The sequence below is a fragment of the Scatophagus argus genome, chromosome 1 (assembly GCF_020382885.2).
Source record: "Scatophagus argus isolate fScaArg1 chromosome 1, fScaArg1.pri, whole genome shotgun sequence".
Classification (NCBI taxonomy): domain Eukaryota; kingdom Metazoa; phylum Chordata; class Actinopteri; family Scatophagidae; genus Scatophagus; species Scatophagus argus.
This window is the reverse complement of record NC_058493.1, coordinates 26,991,387-27,013,661: the sequence shown is the minus strand read 5'-3', so window position 1 is coordinate 27,013,661 and position 22,275 is coordinate 26,991,387. Positions and strand designations below refer to the sequence as shown.

Below are 22,275 nucleotides of genomic sequence, written 5' to 3'. Positions count from 1 at the left end.
ATTGTAAAATACCACGTGAGATTATCTGCAGCACCTGGTTCTAACAAAGCTGTGTGTGTGTGTGTGTGTGAGACACGTTTGTATAAAAACCCTCATGAGGTTATGAAATGTATGAGCAAAGGGGGAGACCGCTGCTTGATACCCTGATGCCAACTTATTGTGATTTAAACCTCAGTTTCAGTTCAGTTCAGCGTGTTTGACGTTTTTACGAACTGAGTACATATTTAACACCCTGCAGATCAGAATCACCTTTTCTTGAAAAACAAAGTTGTAGCGGTCAGTCGTTGAGGCTAAATAGACCACAAGCTGAACGTCCTTGATGTGTCTTCGCAGGACTCGATCAACCAGGACTCCAGGTATCAACATCCGGTCAGACCGCCGGCAGGGGGCGCTGTCGTCCGGTGCGCCCATGGCCCGCAGCGTCAGCGCCTTCGGTCCTCTGGAGGAAGCATCGCGACTCGACCGCTGCGTGCCGACGTCGGGCAGCCTGCCCAGCCGCCTCAACGAAGCCACGGTGCGTCTCATCACAGAGTTTTCCTCTAGTTATGGTGGCAAATTCCGTCGCTGAGTGGATGTTGAAGACCGGTTTGATATGTTTCACAGGCCGACAACAAACTGCTGTTCAGTTCCAGCAGAAAATACAGTACAGTAAAATACGACACCATGTAGAACAAGGAGCCAAAAACGTGTCTGGATTTAACATAAATGCTGAATCGGGGGCAGACAAAGTTAAAGATTCGCTGACTCCTGATTAAATGATAACGTGGTCTTGTGTCTGCTGGATGTCCGCATGAACAACTATTAACATGTCTTCATGTCATCTTTAAAGGTGATGATTTCTCAGTTTTTACCTGTTGTTTCTGCTGCCCCCAAGTGGCCAAAAAAACAGTTTCAGGCATGTATCAGTAGGAAGGTTGAAGTGGGTCATCACAGTGTCTCAGTACACTGGACTGCATAACAAATTTAAGGTGACATTGACATGTCCCCCCCCCCCCCAACCTTCCTCTACCATTTTTGTCCCACTCAGGACCCACTGAGCATGGACTGGCGGCTCCACAACCCGGAGCCAGTGACGGTTCCCTACCTGAGCCCGCTGGTGCTGTGGAAGGAGCTGGAGAGTCTGTTGGAGAACGAAGGTGACCCCGTGATCACGGAGGCCGACATGGTGGACCATCATCCCATCATCTTCTGGAACCTGGTCTGGTACTTCAGGAGGCTGGACCTGCCCAGCAACCTGCCCGGCCTCATCCTCACATCCGAGCACTGCAACAGAGACTCCCAGGTCAGGCACACACACACACACACACACACAAACATATGATATTTTAATGGTAATATTCTGCTCTTCTGTTCCTCTTAAGTCAGTCACTTTTATTTTTGTTAAATTTTGAACTGGAAGCCAAAAACTGCTACACTGTACTTGGAATTATGTGTAATTTTTTTTACAAAATCATTTTATGTAAATACACTAAATACACACTTTTTTAAAGGGGCTGATTTAAATGAAGGGGGATTAAAGTGTACTTTTTGTCTGACTCGGTCCCCCTCCTCTCTCGCCCCTCGTTAGGTTCCTCGCCACTGGATGTCGGAGGACAGTAAACACGTGTTGATCCAGATCCTGTGGGACAACCTCAAGCTGCACCAGGACCCGGTCCAGCCTCTCTACATCCTCTGGAACACATACAGTGAGTCGCATCTCTGTGTCTGAAGGAACAGGAGGCACGTGTGGAGAACTGGTGTTTTGTTTAGAACCTTTTAATGTAAGCGATTGACTGAGCGAGTCTTTTGATTAGAACTTAGACTGAAGAGGGGAAAACATCAGCTCTGCGAGTAGTGACGAGGACGAGACTGCAAACGTCCTCGAGCGAATGTGGTCCGTCCGCCATGTTCCCACATCGCTTTTGTCTGCTTTCGTTTGTCTTTAAATGACATCGTCTCTTCATGGGACCTGGAGATCACAGGGGACTTAGTGCCACCTGCTGTTTATCCTTAGAATGTGTACTAATACAGATACAAATAGTAAAAGTGTGTTTTCCATCCACTTGTGTTTTGCATGAAAGTAAGGCCCAAATTGGCTTTAACACTGATGAAAAGAAAGTGTGGGAATGTGCAACAACAACAGGCTTATTAAATAAACCGTGACATACAGGAAACACAACGTCAGATCTGCGTGGAGCGCCGAGGAGGCTGTGACCTTCCTCACAACAGAACAGATTTAAATTCCGTATTTCCCTTTCCGGTTTTCTGCAATATTCCTGTTTGAGTTTTGAGGCTCTTTTAATTCTGTCTGCTGCTTCGCTCCGTCTGCACTGACTGATTATTAAATGGAGGCAGCGAGCTAATCCTTGTGCTAACAGGCTCTGTGTGCTCTCTGTCTTCCAGGGCTTAATTGTACCCTGTTGTTAGAAAGTGAGTGTTCGTCTCTGCTGCAGACTCCCTCAGATGAGTCCAGCTCTTTGTGTCCTGTGCTGTCTGAGGCCTGCCGCCCTCCTCTGTTGTGTGTTTGTTCTTTGCTTGACGCATCGCAGTGTCGTCTGTGGAAAGTCAGCCTCCGCTTTCATGGTGTCACAGTGTTTGCAATGAAAAGCGTGTGATATCTTGTGGTGATTTTCACACGTGAACCGTGTCTCAAATGCAGCCCTGCTCTGTGTTTGAATGTAGGTTTGCATCTCTAGTGAATGTTTCTCCACTCGCCGACACGGACATTTTGGGTTTTTTTTTTTCAATTCAGCTGCTTTTAAAGATGGACATTATTGTGTACTTTAAGGGCTGGGTTCTGAACACCAACTACGAGATAAACTGATATAAGAACTGAAACTGATTGTTGGTAACCCAGGAAACCAATAACTGATACTTAAGTTCCTTTGCAGGTGCAGATTTTTCAGTGTTGATTGGCTGTTGCTCCTGACATTTGACCAATCAGATTACGTTGTGGGCGGGACACAGAGCGGAGGCTGCAGCAGCGCCACAACAGAGCGCTATTATTTTATTTTATCGTCAGTTGCACCAAAAACAACATACAACATAAAAAACACTAAACATCAGACCTGTTGTTACTTTCACAAGATCTAATTCAGTGTGCGGTACATGTCAGGTGAAGTACTGCTTTGTACCAGCACAGATACCCAGCCTCAAGTACTTTTCACCTGTCAGTAATAAAACCGTCCTCATTTTGTATTACTGTGAGGTGTCTGTAACACGTCCCCTGCTGAACCATGTGTGTGTGTGCGTGTAGATGTGGGTTACCCTCCCTCCCGGCCGCTCTCGGAGGAGGAGAAGCCGCTCAGCGAGGAGTTACTGCAGGGCGTCGTGAAGAGCATCCAGAGGAACGACGTCAGCCGGCCGATGGCTCAGCTGCTGCAGCTGCTCGGCCAGACGCTCGGCGTGAGAAGGCAAAGGTCAGCGCTGACGTGACGTATCGGCCTTCCAGTCGCTCTCTGTGTGTAGTGATATTCCACCCAACATCTAAGTATCAAACACTCAGCCTGTTGAAAAGCAGGCGTAAACCCCTAAGTGTTTACTGAGAATCAGTGGTGGAAGTCAACGCAGTAGATTTACCATTAGGTGCACATACTCGAGTTACTCCATATTCTGTCATGTTATTCTTCTACTGCACTACAGTACAGAGGATTTGTTTTTCTTTACTCGACTACATTTGCTATACTTTTGGTACTTTACGTATATTTTGATGCTAACAGTATTTCTACACTGTGCTGTTGCTATGGCTTCAGTGCTTCTTCCAGACTTTGCTCAACTTTGATTCATGTTTTTTTCTAAAAGTGGGACAAAGTGGGGAAAAAAGTTCCACCACAAATGACCCACACACCTTTAATTTCCACCTTTAATTACGCTGCACTTGGAGTCCCCACAGCATATGGCTGAATGCACTGCATCTGACCCCAACAGGTTGAGCTAACTTTGCATGACGTTGTTGGAAGTCAAAATAAAAACGAACAATGAAAGTTTTAAATTGTTCAACAGCTTGACTCTCTCCTCCTCAGGAGTTTGTACCGGGACATCCTCTTCCTCTCTCTGGTGGCTCTCGGAAAAGATAACATCGATATCGGTGAGTCCTGAGTTAATGTTTTGATATTTCACATCCGTGTCTGCGGTCTGATTTTTTTGTAAACAACTGTAAATTTCAATTTGACTTCAGTTCTAGTTCATTTTAAACTGGGATTAAAATTTAAAAATCTAAAAACAATTTAAAGGTGGATTAAATGCTGTTTTGACACCTGGGGGCAACATAAACAAGCTGAAACACAACACCAGCCAGCTGGAGCCACGTTTAACCTGAAGTTGTGTTTAGGGCCACCCGGTGAATCCAAGTCTTTTAAAGCTGGGTTTGGTGGTTCAAGACGGTTAGCGGTGACGACACGCTCGCAGTTCGCAGCCCCTGAACCGTCACCGCGTATCGTTGTGTTTCTGTCGTTCGGAGCACATAGAGCTGCTTCGAGAACTCCCTCATATTTCTGGGGGCTTTAATAACGTTAACTCCTGTCTCTTCTTCCCTCAGACGCCTTCGATCGTGAGTACAAGCTGGCGTACGACCGGCTGGTGCCGAGCCTGGTGAAGCTGACCCATAACTGTGACCGTCCTCCCAGCACGGGGGTGATGGAGTGCCGCAGGACGTTTGGAGAGCCTTACCTGTGAACGCTCACCTCCACACAGTGGGAGTCGCTCGCACCACACACTTCATTGCTTTAAGACACGCTCAGGAACCCGGTGGGATGACTGTGAACGTGCACTACGGTGACGTTAAACTGTGCCAGAGCTCCGACAGGTGGGACAGTTGATGGCGGCCATCGTCTCGTAGCATCAAACCCCCCCCCAAAAACAAAACAAAACGTACTTATTCTCAGCTGAGTGATGATGGAAACACACTCACAACGTTCATAAACACAACTTCATCCGGTGTCGAGTGACTCGCCTGGTTTCTTTAGAAGTCCTGTGAAAAATGTATTCTGTACGTACACGGCAGTAGAGGATTTTTTTAAAAAAAGCAGCATTTATATTGTATAGACATACAGCATATGAAGACTTATGTTAGTAATATTTTAACTTGAGGTGTATTTATACAAAGCAGGCTTTATTTATTGTAGTGTCCTCCGTTTGTCTCGTCGTGTCACGTGTCCGCTGTTGTCTCCTCGCAGTTTAAACCAGCGCGACCCGAACGCTGCCTGCTGCAGTGTGGACTTGATGCTTGTCCTCAGTGACGCCTGGTGTCTCTGCTTTATGATCGGGGGCATCAGAAAGAGACCTTTAAATTAGAGCTGCAGTCTGTTCGCTGTAAAATAATCGACCAGGTCACTGATTTATCATTTCAGTCGTTATTCAGTCAAAAGTCCACCTGTGAGCCCGGTACGGTTTGGTTTTTTGGGCCGTTTGTCAGATAAAACAAACACATGACAAAGACATGACATGTTTCAGTTAATGAACTGACAAAGTGATCAGCAGATTAACCATTACTGAAAGTGTTTCCTTGCAGCTCTAATTTAAGTGCTTTTAAACTGCCTCTAATGTCCGAATATAAATGTCCACTTTGATGTCAGGCTACATTAGTGCTCTACATTTCATATAATTTTAACATCATTTCTGTTTACACAACATTTTAGAATTTTAAATATTTCTTCATCTTATGAACAATAATAAGTGTAGCGCTGCGCTGTTCGTCAATCCCACCGTTACTGTTGGGATGAAGTGATCATAAGTTTACATGAATTTGAATATGAGACTGGGAGAGAAGTCACTGCTGTGTGCTGCTCTGAGAGAAAGGACAAAGCCAGATGAGATGCCAGCACGGTCACTTTTCTGGAGGCTCACAGTGAACAAACTTGGGTACTTAAACTGCATCATCTGGAGGTAAAACACGATTTGTTGGTAATCCCTCAATGCACAGGAACGGTGTGCAGGAAGACGTTCGGAGCATTCCGGTATCCGAATCGGTTCAGCCAGCTAAATGATTTACAAGTGGGCGGGGCTAATCAAAAGGTGTTCATTTAAGCCTCAAATTGACAGGTTGATCAGAAGGTGCTGTATTTATCAACCGTAAGAAAACCATTTATGGAACGACATCAGACCTGAGCTGCAGATCAAAGTGTTTGACAGAGCACACATTTTACTCAGATGATGCTAAAAAAAAAAAAGAAAAAGTTAAAAGTACATTTCAGGAGAAAAGAAAAGCTTTGGACTGTCACTAATTATTTAGGCACATCAACATATCTGTGGTACAAGCTGCTAACGCAGCCGCATACTGAATGTTCATGCAGTCACCGGTTGACACTGATGAGTGATTTAAATCTCAGGACCAGATCAAATGAAGGGTACAAACTCCAGCCATGAGTGCTGATGAGCTCTGAATCATTTCTGAGACTGAAGGTGACTTCTTTTCTGGTTGTTTTTGGTTTGTTTTTATTGTCAAATGTCTGAAGTTCTGTCAAAAGCTCACAGTGCAGCTTTGGGAAAATGTTTAAGTTTAAATCAGTTTCTGTTGTGTGAAAGTCACACAGCAGTTTTACCTTCATTGTATCAAATTAAAACCAAAAAGAAATCCTAATGATGCAGTAACAGCTGGTGGGAAGGCATTTGTTCTATCAGTGGGTGTTTGAGCTGCATTGAAGCCCACTAAAGCAAAAACCTCGAGCTCATGTCCAGTCCTGTACCCTCATGCACCACAAGTGCAGATATGGCAAAAGGGTCGGGTTGTGCCAACTCATTCAGAACCTTTCCCGGTTCAAGTCATGGACTTTCTTGTTCTAAAATTCATGTGAAAACTTCTATAAATTCATGGGACCTTGCACAATCCTACAGCGCCAACCCAAATACATTTTTAGCTATGAATTTTTGGTGCGTGCATTTTGAGGCTCTCCAGTGACTTATTTTGAACTGGATGGCGTTGAAATTTGTGATGAACATCCAAGAAACCCTGAAAATACTTTGCAAAATCTAAAAAAGTATTTTTTTTTCTACCCAAACGAAGAATCTTTAATGTTCAAACATTAATATCACGAGTTTTTAATTTGTTGCAACCACATTTTGATTCTTCATGGAAAAACCAGAAGTCTTGTTAAATGTAGTTGAAAAACACGTGTGATATTTTGGCTGTGCGTTTCCTTAAGAAGGATTATTTTAATTTTCCTGAATTCTTTGTGAGACAATGTTAATATTATTTGAAAATTGCTAAATCTTCATACTTTTCAGTGGCTGTACTGTTAGTTTGTGCTACGTTGCCTTCAGGGTTTTCTGCCTTCGTTATCTATTCAGGGATCAAGAAATTTGTTGACTTGTGATGTCTTGGTTGCACACTAGCTAACTGTGTCTGAACAAAATGTCAGTCTGAGTTCCTGAGTTAAATTTAAGAAAATCCATGACGTGAACTTGGAGGACTTTGGTCGGTTTGTGTGTGACCCACAATTTAAACCACATCAGTTTTGTGATTTTATTTTTTCTCAAACTATTGAAGCAATTTTGTCACTGGGAAACAGTGAAAAACAATGCGGAAAACAAACTAAAACAAGAAGAGAGCGCAGCTCTGTGTGTTAAAATGTCCTCTGAGGGGATGGACTTCGGTTCCAAGTGATACATTATTTTTTCACATGCACTTTTGTTTGCTTAAGTACAGAAAGTAAATCAGGACTTTAGTATTGGAAATGCAAATCAAAAAGTCATCTTTGTGTGTAACTTTGTATTCTGAATGTTTTCATGCTTCACTTTGTCAATGTGTTGAAAGATTTTTCCTGTGGACACACTAAGTACATCAACTTCACTGCAGAATGTCGTCTCCTGCATTTCTAAAGCTAAAGTTCGGATTTTATTGACATAAAAGTGACTGAGTTGGAACATATTTTGTCGAGGGTCATTCGTGAGGTCGAATCTGGATAGAACTGGATTTTAACTGTGGTTTTCATGTGTGTGTTAATCAGAAATGGTGGCTGACACGATGGTTGAGGGAGGACCCTAAACTCACGAGGGTCTCATGAATGTCAGCCATTCGTGTCATTTGTGGTCAGCAAGTTGCACTTTGCCCCTGGAAAGTGAACTGGCTGTGTTCAGCTTGGCAGCAGGTCCACGACAGGACACATCGACTAACGATGTCAGCAGCTGGGGAAGAAAAAGCTGCCCTTCATATGTGGACTTCTGTTGTGTTAAAAAGTTGTACAAATGAATGATTTTGCAGAATCTGGGGCCATGTACATTTAAACTTGGCTTTTGTAGAAATCACATTTTATAACTGTTTATCCACACATGTGCAAAGGTCCTTTTTAGATGTGGTGAAGCTTCTGTACAGCGAGCAGATCTACAGACTGTTTAACTGTAAATAAAACCACTTACACTCTCACCATTGGCTGTCTTTTTTCAGTACTAGTGTGATATTACTTCCACCCTGCACTACCTCACTTTTGGACTACCTCCAGAACCATATTTATTTTGCTTATTTTGTTTTACCTTATTCTATTTTATTTTATTTTATTCTACTCTACTATTATATGTTACTCGTTACGTTCTATGTATGCACCAATCACCAAGACAAATTCCTAGTAATGTGAATTCTGATTCTGATTAACTTTTTTTAATCAAAACTTGAATTATTGCTCTCAAGAAAGCATCGTTTCATCAAAGTAATTGTCTCAAGGAAATTCAATCGAATGCAACTGGACTTAGTTATTTGTCTTTGAAGACGAATGAAATGAAAAATCACCACAAGCATTTTTTCTAATTAACGTAACGTTTGATTGGCCCGGCACGGCAGCAGGTACAACCCGTGTAGTTTCCTGTGTGCTCAGGTCGAACGCGGTCTATTTGACTGAACCGACATGCCACTCAAACATTTGAAAGTTTAGCTAAATTACACGCCGGAGTCATCTGCAAAAATGAACGTTTCAAGTGCTGAAGGTGGCTTTCCGGAACAACGACGAGCGAGAACCGAGCGCAGTCAGCGAGCAGGATGGACGGCTTCCCCGACACCAGCGCAGTCTTCTTTCTCCTGAACAGAGGTGGAGGTAAAATGTCTTTTTAATAGTTTTATGAGCTGAAACTTAACTTGGATTTTATTTAAATGAAACTTGTTTTGGGCTCCAGGCTCTACAAAACTTACCCCCTGTTAGCTTAAATGCTAGCTGTTAGACGCTAGATGTTTGTTAGCATGCTAACGTTAGCATTTAGATTGAAACGCAGCATTTATTTTACTCTTTCATCCATTTGGCTTTTTGTTTTCTGGTGTAAATGATTTGACAGGGCCACTGCATGCACACACACACACTCAAAAACACTACAACTCACTGTTAAAAAAATAATTTATTGCAGCATGGAATAATTTTAATTTGAAATATTGATAGTTTTCCTATCAACAATAACATGTTTGCATCCACTTCAATCCGACAAGAGCTTTTAACAAGATGTAACAACTGACAACATGACACCAATCAGCTAAGACAGTCTCACACACACACACACACACAGTCACGGTTTCTTTCCACATGTTGACAGAATGAAATACTTGTTTACACAAAACGCTCTGTTTTTTTTTTTGTTTGTTTTTTTTCTTTCTTTAAATACACTTAACATGAACAAACACAAGTTTGGTTGAGTACGGAGTTTTAGGAACACGAAACTGAAGTTGCATCCATTTGTTCTGAATTGCTGCACAGTGAATCTGAACCGCTGTCACCGCTGTGATGGGCACAATGTATTGAACTGACCTATTAATGTGACCTCAGGCTCCATAAGCGTGACGCTCACAATGTTAAAGGGAAACTCCACGCCAAAACACACGGCTAAGCCAGAGATTGTTTGACATTACATCCACATGTTTGTATTCTGCGATTTGGTGTCAGTCCTCGGTAAGTCAAAAAAGGATCGTTTCTCTCCTAAAAAACCCTAAAAAACCTTGTGTGTACAGACTCAAAAGTACTCCCTCTGAATCATCACTTGCGACCCACTAGAGGTATGTGGCGGTTTCCTTATCTCTGCCCCAGACTCTGCTGCCCTCTGGCTGTATTTTTATTTTATTTTCTTCGTATTTCGCCCTGTTTGGGGCGTTTCTGGGCTTCAGCCTCTGGTTGACGGCAGTGGGAGAAAACACTGGGAGAAATAACTGATTTCACTCCAAGGAGGAGGAACTCCTGGTAAACGGCTTTCGCAGGGGAAATAAAAGCCAACAAGGTTGTAAACACCAGTAGACAGCCAGCACCATCAAGTGCAATGATGTAAATTAGCAAGCATTAAATCTCTCAGCATTAATTCTATTTGAAAGTAAAATGATAAATACTTTAACACAGTGGACAGCCCACATGCATGTGTGCTCTGAATAGTTTCCTGCTTTTTTTGTCCTTTGCCAAGCATAATGCTGCATAATGAGAACAATACCATTTTTTTTCTCTTTAAACATCAGAATAAAGCAAGCCCTGTGGTGATGCAGATATGAGTCCCACTCTGAAACCTACGAAAGCCTCATTAAACACTTTGCTTTCTCATTAAGACTGAATTACCTCTGTGCACTGTATGCAATTCAGGCTGTGTCTCAAGGGGTTGTGTAAATGCATGCTGGGAAATGTAGGAAAACAATTACTGAAGCAGAGAGTGGAATTTAAAGATAATAGTTTGCACGCCAGGATTACGAAATCACTCCCTAGTTTACTACTGTGTACAGCAGACATGCTAGTTTATTGTGACCAGTAAATTGACTCATCAGTGACGGGTACTGTAATGTGTGCATCAATCAATGCAGCGCATTGCATTTTGGGACTGTGAGGGTAAATAAAGAAAATACAACAGTTAACACAAAGTAACTATTGTTAAATGGCAGATTGATTATGTACCACATCGTTGAGAGTGGACTTTCCCTTTAGCATCGCTGCTCGTTTATTTTCTTCTGTGTTTCTACCATGTGTCTACTGTGCGTCGGGTCAGCCTTTGGCTTCATTCTTCTATCTAATGAATCCTACGTACAGTACTGATCCCATGTGGACATACTAAGTCATGTGCAGCGGTGCTGTTCGCTCTCCGCCTCAGACCGTCAGCTCAGATGGAAATGGGGCAGATGAGGATGCGATCCTCTAGTAACACGCTGAGGACCAGGAACACAAAGTACAGTATGAACATGGTGAGGCCCAACATTCGGCTCATCTTCCAGCGACAGGCGGCGATGGAGATGATGACGAAGAGGAGCATGAGGAAGAGCAGCACGATGGCGCAGAACAGGCCGTTGGAGCTGACCGTTACGGGCTCGCCCTTGTGTAACAGCGTGTACAACAGCCACGGGACCGGCAGACTAAAACCAGAGAGGACACACGTGCTTCTGTCAAGTTCACAGCTTAGCTGACATCTTTGGAGGGTGAATATGGATCACCAGCATTTCTCATCTAATTGTCATAAATATCGGTCAAAGGGGATGTTTTGATACTTAAAGTACATCACGCTAATACTACTTTTACTTAAGTAGGATTTTGAATGCAGAACGTTTAGTCCTACTTTCACCATTGCTGCTTTCTATTATTACTACCTCTGCTACTTTTGGGGCTCCTCAAGGTTCGATTTTAGGTCCTTTACATTTTACTTTGTCGACAGAAGCTCCTGTATGGTTACAGAAATGCAGAAATGTAATACTCTCCCATTTTCCTGCAGATGATACTGTACATATTCATCTATGTGCAGGTAAATTTAGTGGTTCGGTCAAGCTTTCTTCATCTAAGAAATATTGTATATCCCTAAATCCTAAAGTTCTTTTCCAGCTGCACTTAATACAGAACAGGAGTTGTAGTCACTCACCCTACAGTGATGTCGAAGATGTTACTGCCCACTGAACTGGACACGGCCATGTCCCCCAGACCTTTCCGGGCCACGATCACACTGGTGATCAGATCAGGGATGGACGTCCCGGCCGCTAGGATGGTCAGGCCCATGATTTCCTCTGAGATGCCCATAGTCTCACCCACCTGTTGTTTGAATGAGAACAAGCCACTGACGAATGTTCATTAGCAATGCCACCTCCCATAAATGTGACTGGTGGGACGTGTCAACCAACCTGATGAGCCCACCACACCATCATGTAGGAGAAGACTCCGATCCACAGGATGGAGCCAAGGAACGTCATGATAAAATATTTTCTGGATGCCTGGAAGGCAGAAACGAAAATTTCACAGAAACTGCCACAGAACAGTATGGCACAGACCCAGATTATAAAGACAATTTAAGTGTTTCATATCACTGAGTGGCAGCACAAATCTCAGACATACGAGATGTGAGCCTTGAAGCACTGGAGTCTCACCGGGTTGCGGACGTCGGGCAGCGTGAGCCACAGCGGAAACACGATGGGCAGCAGGAGTAGATATGTGGCCTGCTTGCGCCTGGTTTCAGGCCACTCCAAAGACAACGGCTCATTCTCCTCCTCTTCCTCCCCATTTTCCTCTTCGTCATCTTCACTCTCGCCGGAGTCGCTGCTCTCCTCGTCACCGCTCTCGTCCTTACCGCTGCCCTCAGAGCCCTCCGATCCCTCTGCCGCCTCCTGCAGCAGAGACGAGTCGAACAGGTCAAAGAGAAGAGGAGTTCGTTTTGGCAAAACTGACGCCTCAAAAGGAGGGGAAAGCTTCAAATCCTCACATCTGCATAACAGGAATCGACATTGGTTACTTTTTCTTTTTACTAACTTTTAGATGAAGGTACTGAAGAACTGAAATGTACAAAGTGGTAGCTAAAGACAAAACTCAAGTAAAGTACCTCTAATTTGTACTTAAATGCAGTACTTGAGACGCTGGTTTTGCAGCAGCGCAGGAAGAACGGTGGCAACATGTAAATAAAGGGTCATTTAGTCAACAAAGTGCTTCTAAAATTTACGACTTTAAAGCTGGAGGATCAAAATAATTTCCCCAATCTGAATCAGATTTTTGAATCTTCAGATTGATAGCTTCTCCGTTCTTAACATTTCTGTTACCGGGCTGAAATCATCTCTGTGTACCTTTGACTCCCCCTGCTGGCCCGGCGTCTTCTCACTCGTCTCTTCTGTCTTTTGAGGCTGTGAGGTTGACGGTTCGGCTGCAGCGCCCCCTGCTGTGCCGACCTGCTCGGTGTTTGGCTTGTGATCAGTATCTGGAGGAAGGAAAACATTCTGGAACCAAATGCATCCACACAGCAGATACCCAGTAATTATACCCAGTGATTCACCACCAGTCTGGTCGAGACGTGTCTCAACTTTCAATAAGTCAGTGGAAATGATCAACTTAACTAAAACTGCCCGCACATATTTCAGAAATCCTCTGTGGGTGCTGCCTTTCATCTCATTTTAATCAACATTCAGTGCTGTTTATTTCACAATGTGAGGCTACACAAATGATTTTAATGTTTAGCTCATAAAATTATTATGCTGTTTGGGCCAGTGTGAAGTGGCAGTGGAGTGATTGGAGTGTTTGGATTTAAACACGGTCTACTAACGAGGGAAAAGACATCCACAGACACACATTCAGTCCCATCTGCATATTAATCCCGGGGCTGATTGAATCGGGCTCATTGAGGCCTCTCCAGGCGCCCTGCAGCCCCTCAGACTCTGAAGCACCTCCTCACTCCACAATGTGACGCACAAACTCTGGCTGAGAGGCTGCACTGATTGTGGAGAACAACCTCATTCAACCCCCAAACCCATCTGACAATCGACACACAACCAACCTTTTATGGGAGCTGCGCCAAATTCAGCACACAAAACTGGACAGGAAGTGCCCATTTGTCTCTTGATCTGAGCTTCGGAATATTGTTAAGAAGGCTTCCTATAAAATGTGCCGGTTTGCCAGCTTTTAGATGAGAAAAATCAGCATACTGCTGCCACTCTCTCAGTCGAAAGCTGCTTCGCTAAAGAGCTACGGTCATGAAAGCTAATTAGCTGACGTTGGCCCTCATGTTAAGCCAGTTAATTGAACAGTAACTACACACAGCTCTTCACACATTTTATTTGGAGAATCTATCAGTGATGCAGAAGACAATGACACATGATATATTGTTCAAATCCAGAGAAATCTGCAGTTTCGTTCATACTAACGGTGCATTTCATTTCCTGCAGAGGCCGAGAGTAAGTCGCGACAAAAACGCAACGCGACTAAAACTTAGAAACTTTGACTCGTCAGCCCGGGTCACGTCAGATGATGGTTGAAGACAACAACTTCTTTGATCCTACGCTCCGACTGTCTTCTGTTTTGTTTGTGTTGACTGCGAGCGACAGAAGCATCATACAACTCACCTTCAGAGCGGCGCTGATGGGATTCGCTCTGTTTTCCCGCGACCGGGACGCTCATAGGCTTTACTTTGTTCTTTGCTGTGAATTGAGAGAATCGTCGCTCAGATAACATGTGTCCTTTGTGTATCAGTCAAGATGTCCAACCAGATCAACATGCCTTTGACCTTTGACCTTGTGTTCACACACTGGCCATTCTGTAAAAACGGTGACATGGAAAACAAAACCACTACAGAGCTGCTTGAACTGAGCACAGGAGTGAGTTATTAACCCCACACACCTCCATAAAATGCTTATTTTTCATTAAATCTTAGCACGTAGTGTTGGGACACTACAGGTCCTTTTTGTATTCTTATGTCTTATGTCTTATATGTGTGTGAAAAAGGTCAGTGGTCCCCACAGGATCACAGGAACAAGTGGATGCAAACATGCAAACAGACAACCATCCATCTAACAGAAACAAAACCAGTTCAGACTTCAGATTTCTGGGACAGTCCAGATGGAGCACAACAGACGTGACACCAAAACGCCTCACCTTTCCTCTGGACCGACTCCTCCCCTCTGACATCACCATTAAAGGAGGTCTCTGATTGGCAGAGACACAAATCAGAAAACACCCAACGTTATCAGTCTCCTCCCGTTATGTGACACTTCAGTTACATGCAACTGGATGTACAACATGCATGAAATGAGGCCTTGCTTCTGAGTGCTTTTCAAGGTTAAGAATTTTGCTAGAATTCTGATGGCAAAAAATAAAGAAGCTTCGTGCCACATGAAGGCAGCTGAGTTCATCACCAAACGAGCACAAGCACAGATGGGCTACAACCACAAGGAGACACACGGCGGGAAACGGCAGCAAGGCGACATCTTCCCGTCGCTCTTACCTCCTCTGGCTCTCCGGGGGCCAGGGGTTTTAAGGGCCCCTCTGAGGGTCGCCTCTAGGATGAAAACCCACAGCAACAATCTTAACTTCTGGGCCGTCTGAGATTCATGTATTTATCTTCATGGCTGCATCTCATGTCTCCTCAAACTGATCCTGGTATCACATGTCTGTGCTGTTCAGCGGCCGTTCAGATGGTTTGTCGGCGTTTTAAATTGTTGGATTTAAAAACATTTTCAATGCAGGACTTTTACTTGGAACCGAGTATTTTTCCAGCATGTATTTTTACTTCAGTACACTCCTGCCTGTTGCTCCACATGTGAATTCATGTACCTGAGCAGAAAACTGATTCAGTTATCAGGAAGTTAAATCTCCTGGGGTTCACGTTCTGATATGCTGACAGTTTACCCCAGTAATGAGATACGATCCAGCTGCACAGAGCCGCTCTCAGCTCCTCTCCCTCTGCTCTGCACTCGTTCCATACAGATAAAGAGCTTGCTCTGCTAGCACACTGGCTCTTATCCAGCTTTTATTAGCCTGTATTGAAAAGCTGATTAAGGATCAGCGGTGGCCAAGTGCTCTGAGTGCGAGGAACGACGGCCCGGTGAGTTTGAGGACGGGCTGAAGGTCGCTGTGGTTCAACACGCAACCCTGACTTACAGGAGGATACAGGATGAACAGAGCTGAGTCATTGGCAAAAATGCCAAAAATGAACTTCCTCCAGCTTCTCGTGACGATTAGCTTTCCTGATTTTAAGCAGAATAACCAATAAGGAGTTGTTCACTCAGATATCGTGATGATGTGCTACAGCAAATGACTGTGCAGTATAAAGTTGACTTATTTATTTAGTTTAATTTAATTTAGTTATTTTATTATTGAGTGTATCTGATTAACAGAGACAGTAGACATTCAGCCAGGCAGTATTCGATTATTTGGTGGCCCTGAGATGCAAACACGAAATATTTTAGAAAATACACTTCACAGGTTCTCACATAATAATTAATGAAAAGCTGTTGTTTCTTCCTAAATGTCAAATTTTCTTTTGTTTGTTTTCAGAAAGTTTATATTTTATATTTATCTTAAAGCTACTGCAGGCTTTAAGAAAGACATAAAAACTAACACCACAGAGGAAAAGCTGCCTCCATCAAATCACTACAGCAGCCCAAAGGGGACAGTTTTGCCTTTTGAGTGTGACTGTAAATTTGATGGAAAACCCCTTTACAGATGACATGTTACCTTCTCCCAGAGGGTCCAGCGTGTGGATCATCAGCTGGAAGATGGTGTTCCTCAGCGAGGTGTTGTGGAGGGAAGCCGAGCTGCCGCCTCGCTGCAGGACCGGACGCACCTACAGGCCAGCAGACGTCCAATCAGACTGCAGCAATAACATCTGAATATGCAGCTAATAGGAAATACCCTGCAATACGACAGCTAAATGCTGAAAAAAAAACTTCCAAATAGCATTTAAACACTTTGCAATGTGCAGGTTTAATTGCAATGCACACTAAAATGGAGAATCACCAACTTCAGGACTAAAGAAAAAGAAAAAAAAAAGGTGGAAAATGAAGCTCTGAAAATTTGTTTAAAGCCCTTCTTTAAACACTGATTGTCCAGGCCTGAAGCAGATCTTCATGGGGTTGAGGTCAGAGAGAAACAGCAGCTCTTTACATCTTCAGAAGAGATCAGCTACATCACTTAATGAGGATGCCGACTTTTTTTGTGGAGCCTGTGGAACCACTGAGCTCATATTTGGTAAAACTTTCTCATGGTTCTCGTGTTAATGTGTGCGTCAGCTGAAAACAACAAAAATGTAGCTGAAAGCAGGAAGTTGTTATCAACTAGTTGGTTTTGCTCAGGAAGGAATAACTGAGAGAAAGGATGCAGAGGCAAGTTAGCGGAGGGCTAAGCTGCTGTCGCACCAGAAGTGTCTGAGTGGCGGCCATGATTGGAGTTGGTGAAACGCCAATGGATTCAGTGGAGTCCGAATGAATTCTCCCTCACGTCTTTCCTTGACTTCATTGTTATTAAGGTCAAGGCGAAGTGGATGTAATTTTGGACTTGACTGAGTGTAACTCCAGTCCACAACAACAAAAACACGTCTGTTTTTTTTCATACCCTGAGTCTCGCTCTGTCCTCTTGCGGATCCGATGGAGGTTTGTTGGACTGAGGACTGCTCGGAGGTGGGTCGGCCTCTCGTTTAGATTTATCTTCAGCTTTTGGTGCAGCAGTGGGAGGAGGAGCAGCAGCAGGAGGTGCTGCTGCAGGAGCTTCACTCTCCTGTAAAGACAACTTAAATCAGCTAACAGCGTCGGCATCAGTAATTCAGATTACATGCACTGGTGTAAAACCGTGCACACTGACACAAACACTGGATCTCATGTAGGAACATCTCAGTAACCTTGTCATTTAACCTTTACATTTTTTGTGGGAGGCTTGTTGGTACAAACCTTTCAAATCAGAATCATGATTTGTGGTTTGTGGGCAAAGTGCGGAGGGAAGACTCGCACTGAGCTTTGGGAAAATACAGTCAGTTTTAAGTAATCTGAATGTGAGCAAAAGGCAAATCACCAATATCACCATTCATATACACTGAACTGGTGACTAATGTTGGGTGTCCATCTTAAAACAGTGCTGACTGTAAAGATCTTCTGCGCTGCCAGGTTGAACACGTGTGCTTGAAGCCTCCACGTTTTACAACAGACGCCTTCGTCATGGAGACGGCCAGCAGAATACCTCACAGGTGGTGTTAGGAGCAGCAAGCTGAAATCTAAAACTCCAGAAAGTATTTCTCTCAAGGGGTCATCTTCTCTGAACCACAGATCAGACTAAAACTACTCAAAAAAGATACTGGATTGTGAAAAATTGAAATAATGAATTCATTCAGCTTTCCTGAGGATTTTTTTGAGTTCCACTAACTCTAAACCCATTAATGTAGCAGCATGCACAGCGTTGTAACTGAAGGAGCACATCCATACTGCAGACGTGCTTCAGGCTAATTGGAGAACATGCCGCCAATACTCAAAATACTGAAACACAGCTCTGCATGCCAACTACAGACTCAGACATTTACTGCCCTCCTTCAGCCACAGGGGGCTGCTTAGTCTGCAGCCGTCCAATGGAAAACAAATCCATTATTCCTTTGTATTGAGTCGTTTTATTAAACGACATCTCTGCATTGTGGTATTTCAACACCGACTGAAACCAGAGTGACATTTCAATGGCTGTGACGCGATGTCTGCGACACCTGCACTCCTTCTGTTCAGCACCATCAAAGGATTTCACACAAATGCAGGCTGTCACCTGCTCAGACCCACAAATCACCGTCCATCTCTCAATGCATCCGAGCAGACTGCAGTCGCAACTGTGGCCAGATGAAAGGGGAGACGGTAAACCGAGTACGGATGGAAGTCGCTCTGCAACGACAGGTCTGCAGAGACGTCTTTGGTTTGGTTTACTTACGGTGTTTTGCTGGGGGTGGAACCACAGCACGACGATTTAAAATGAACACCTGTTAGAGCTGATTCAACAGTTTTAGAGGATAATGCTGGTTTTATTTTGTCCCCATCAACAAAGATTTCCATGAAAAGACCAAAACCAGCAATGTTTGGGTTCACCCCTGAATGCTTGCTGACTTCTCTAAGCTGTCTCCCAGCCCCAAACCCATCAGTTCCTTCTGAAGACAGAGAGGAACTCGGTTTAACTGGCTCTGTTTGATTCAGAAAAAAGGCCCAGAAATGTCTTAAAACAGCTCATCACTCGCAGCAGTCACAACTAAACAGCACTTTTTCTCGGCGGCAGATTAAACCACATGTGGTACTCGGCAGGACTTTGAGTGTGTTTGTGTGTTGATGTTAATTCCTTTCATGGTGTTTGATGACAAAATACAGAATATAAACAGCTAAAAACCCTTAAACTAAGACTAAATATTTTCAATTTATCCACTGGATAATATTCTGATGATTTTATTGTGTTTGCATGCTACAAAACTGTTGTACAAACTAAAATGATTTAACTCGACTGTCAGAAAAATATTCCTTGTATTGATTTAAAGGTTATTTTCCCAATTAATCGAGTCTGTGGTCTTGTCTTTGAAATGTTGGAACATGTAGAAAAAAACCATTGCTAATTTCCAGAGCACAAAGTTAATGTTCATACGTCTTCCTCAGCAAATCAAAACTCAAAAGATACTGAGTTTACCAGCAAATACTCACATTGAAAAAGCTGAAACCAGTGAATATTTGTTATTTCTGTTTTTAAAATGACTTAAAAGATGTTATCAAAATGCTTGTGGACTAATTTTCTGTAGATTTGTCTCCAACTTGAAGCTGAAGACACCCGAGTCATTTCAGCTCGAGGCGGATGTGATTTGATGCACATCAGAGCAGGAGGCAAACTGGCTTTAATTTGGAGCTGATTGTTGAATGTTCAGAGCTGAGAGGCAGCAGTTTGCATCTCTGCTTAGCTATTCAAACTTACGTATACTAAAAACACATACGCAGCTTTCTGTAACCTCAGTGTGATTTCAGCGCACTGCATCCCACCCCGAGATCAGTGTAACCAGAAACACCAGTCTTTAAGCTGCTTTTTTGGCCCCTGATGTGAATCTGGAAGACACAGACTGACCTTCTCCGGCTCCTCTGCAGTCCACACCTTGACGATACTCATGTGCTTGTTGAGCTGAGTCTTGACCGCCTGCTCGATCTGACTGTTGAACTTCATGAAGCTCACGTAGCTGATGTAGGCCAGCACCAGTAGGATGCTCTCCCACCACATGATCGTGTTGTCCAGGAAGAAGACAATGAGCATGATGAGGTCCAGGATGTAGAAGGTTACGTCTCTGAAGAGCGGCCACCAGGTCAGGTGCAGCATCTCCCGAGAGAAGATGGCGCACATGCCAATCACAAACAGGATGTTGAAGACGGCCGAGCCCACAATGGTGCCGATGCCCACGTTGCTGTGGGAGATGAAGACGCCGATCAGGGAGGTGAAGAGCTCGGGGGCAGAGCCTCCAGCCGCCATGAAGGTCGCCCCGGCAACGTCGTCTGAGATCTCCAGCCTGTTGGTGATGACCTCCAGCCCAGGAACAAAGAACTCATCGCAGACAATGGCCAGGGCGACAAACATGTAGATCATGCCTATCACATGGAGGACCACCCAGCCTTGCTGCCGCTGCTCCACTGAGAAGAGGTCCTCGGGAAAGTCGCCCTTCCTGTGAGGAGGCGGGAGCGGGGAACGAGGGGTGGCTGTGGTGGTCGGTGGCGGCAGAGTTGGGGGAGGTTTAGGGTCTACGTAGATACACTGTTCGATATCTGTCCTGTTGACGATTATCACCAGGGGAGGTTTGGTGATCTCAGGTGAGACAACCTCCTCCCCCTCCTCCTCCGTCTCATTGGATGCCATCACCTCCCGAATGTTGACCTGCACCGCGTCATCGTGACCCCACTCTGCTCGGAGAGCGTCATCCGTCTGGGCGGAGGCTCGTGGCTGTGACAGCCTGGCCTTCAGAGTCAGTGTGTATACGAGGCACAGCAGCACACCTGAGATGAAGAAGAGGACGCGGCTGCGCCTGAGCCTCCTCGGAGGAGGACTGTGCACGTTCATTGCCCTCGTGGTCTCGACTCCTAACAGGAAGTTATGTCAGATGCATTGCTTTAGAGTTCCAGTATCATTATGTGACGAGAAGACGCCACCGACGAGGAAGAGACACACGCACGTACATGCGGTGTGTTTCATCTTACAGAGTGGGCAGGTTCAACCTGTGGGAGGACTGAAAACAGAAAACACACAGCTGAAAAACAACACGACCGTGTGTGTTTTCAACATCCTCTCTGCTTGCATAGCTGTGTGTGTGTGTGTGTGTGTGCGTGTGTGTGTGCGCGCGCTGGACGCTGATGGGGATGCAGACAGTCACCTGTTACTATGGCTACACAATCACTCAGGCTTGGCTCCTCACAAAACAGGAGTCCAGTGAAGACACGTCAAACATGCTAAAACGATGAGGATAAACTGGACTCGCATCATAAACGAAGCAATCGATCCCGATTGATTAGATTTGGCGTCACAGTGTGAGCGCGCGCAGGGAGAGAACGAGATGAAACGACAATTAACATTAATTGACTCAAACGGGAGTGCATTAAGGTATCCGTGTTCATGAAACCGCCAGATCTGTGACTGAGAAGGGCGGACTGAGGTGTAACCGCAGAGTAATTGAGACCAGCGTGGATTATAACAAGCAAGGTCGAAGTAAACCTTTAGTCTACATTCATTCACCGTCCGAACATAATTACTGAAGAGACAATAAAAATCCCGAGAGCTGCAGCGTGAGTGAGTGCTGGTGCGGGTCTTACCTGTACCGCCGGCTGCTCGACCCCTCGCCGCTGCGGACCGTCGCCCCAGCTGTGCGTAACGGACGCAGAGATGCTGACTCCGGGTTTTGGGTAGCTACAAGGGCGCACCGCATGTCAGGGCTTGAACGAGGCTCAGCATAATGCTGCTAAGAGGATTAGGAGCCAAACACCTCTCACCTTCCCTTTCACACATAACGCTGTATCAATACACCAACATTCAAAGCGGTAGGCTGGCCAAAGCTGCCAGTTCGAGGCGGAAGCTCGGAGGAGCGCGGCGCCTGTTGGATGTAGAATAATTATACGTTGAGAGGCTGACGGGAGGAGTTTGGTCGGTGTTTTGGGGTGTGGTTAGGTGTGGCCTCAACATAGGAAAGTGGAAAGTCCGTTCCACTTACTTTTACTGATGGAAAGATGGAGTTGTCATACAAATTTTGATATTAATGCGACTGTTTTGCGGTTAGCGAACAGAGTTGTTCAGTTCGAGTAAAGATGGATCAATGAATAGATAGATAAATCAATAATAGATAAATCTCATGGTGACATTATCTTTTCATTAAATACATTTACAAATTATCTAAAACTAAGCAATAAAAATCACTTTATCAGCATTACCCAGCTTCAAAACGAGTCAACATTTCACCTGCTCAGCCCTCATCCACAGGTGTATTGATTGGCTACCTGCTGAGGTTGAATTGGGTCACCCTAACGTCCAAATAAGGATGATAAAGCTCTAACAGATAAAACTAACAAGAGAGTCAAGGAGACGTCAATCAAACTGTGCAACTACACAGAAAAGTTCCAATCAGGCGAAGTGAAAACACCTGAGGGTCAGGACG

The 22,275-nt window shown here is 44.4% G+C and overlaps 2 protein-coding genes across 14 annotated transcripts in view; one reads left to right on the top strand and one right to left on the bottom strand.

The window, feature by feature from the left end:
* LOC124062535 (C-myc promoter-binding protein-like) overlaps positions 1–8,338 on the top strand; it is a 59,709-nt gene extending 51,371 nt beyond the window's left edge. For all 10 annotated transcript variants that reach the window (XM_046395434.1, XM_046395426.1, XM_046395417.1 and 7 more), the window contains 6 exons: positions 334–514; positions 1,028–1,282; positions 1,568–1,685; positions 3,236–3,398; positions 4,002–4,066; positions 4,517–8,338. In XM_046395434.1, the coding sequence (XP_046251390.1) occupies positions 334–514; positions 1,028–1,282; positions 1,568–1,685; positions 3,236–3,398; positions 4,002–4,066; positions 4,517–4,653 (919 nt within the window). In that variant the 3' untranslated portion in view covers positions 4,654–8,338. The remainder of the gene's footprint in view (positions 1–333; positions 515–1,027; positions 1,283–1,567; positions 1,686–3,235; positions 3,399–4,001; positions 4,067–4,516) is intronic.
* A 1,544-nt stretch (positions 8,339–9,882) lies between these two features.
* Positions 9,883–22,151, bottom strand: LOC124062575 (sodium/potassium/calcium exchanger 1-like). Of its 4 annotated transcripts, XM_046395477.1 has the most exons (11): positions 21,835–22,151; positions 21,617–21,717; positions 21,440–21,533; positions 19,716–20,859; positions 17,208–17,369; positions 16,332–16,440; positions 12,953–13,083; positions 12,266–12,502; positions 12,023–12,112; positions 11,767–11,933; positions 9,883–11,269 (listed from the first exon to the last, which is right to left on the bottom strand). In XM_046395477.1, exons 4-11 carry the CDS (start codon positions 20,691–20,693, stop codon positions 11,020–11,022), a joined length of 2,124 nt encoding a protein of 707 aa, XP_046251433.1. In that variant the 5' UTR covers positions 20,694–20,859; positions 21,440–21,533; positions 21,617–21,717; positions 21,835–22,151; the 3' UTR covers positions 9,883–11,019. The 4 variants fall into 4 exon arrangements, with proteins under 4 accessions (XP_046251433.1, XP_046251415.1, XP_046251438.1 ...); XM_046395459.1 differs by having other exon boundaries at positions 21,440–21,717; XM_046395482.1 differs by lacking the exons at positions 21,440–21,533; positions 21,617–21,717.
* Positions 22,152–22,275: the final 124 nt, after the last annotated feature.

Excerpts from the sequence above, each read along its gene's own strand:
- LOC124062575 (XM_046395459.1), bottom strand. The coding sequence starts at position 20,693 with ATGAACGTGCACAGTCCTCCTCCGAGGAGGCTCAGGCGCAGCCGCGTC. Across the intron at positions 16,441-17,207 it reads AGGACAGAGCGAGACTCAGG|GTGCGTCCGGTCCTGCAGCG; the intron begins GTATGAAAAAAA and ends GCTGGCCTGTAG. Across the intron at positions 11,270-11,766 it reads ATCTTCGACATCACTGTAGG|TCTGCCGGTCCCGTGGCTGT; the intron begins GTGAGTGACTAC and ends CTCTGGTTTTAG.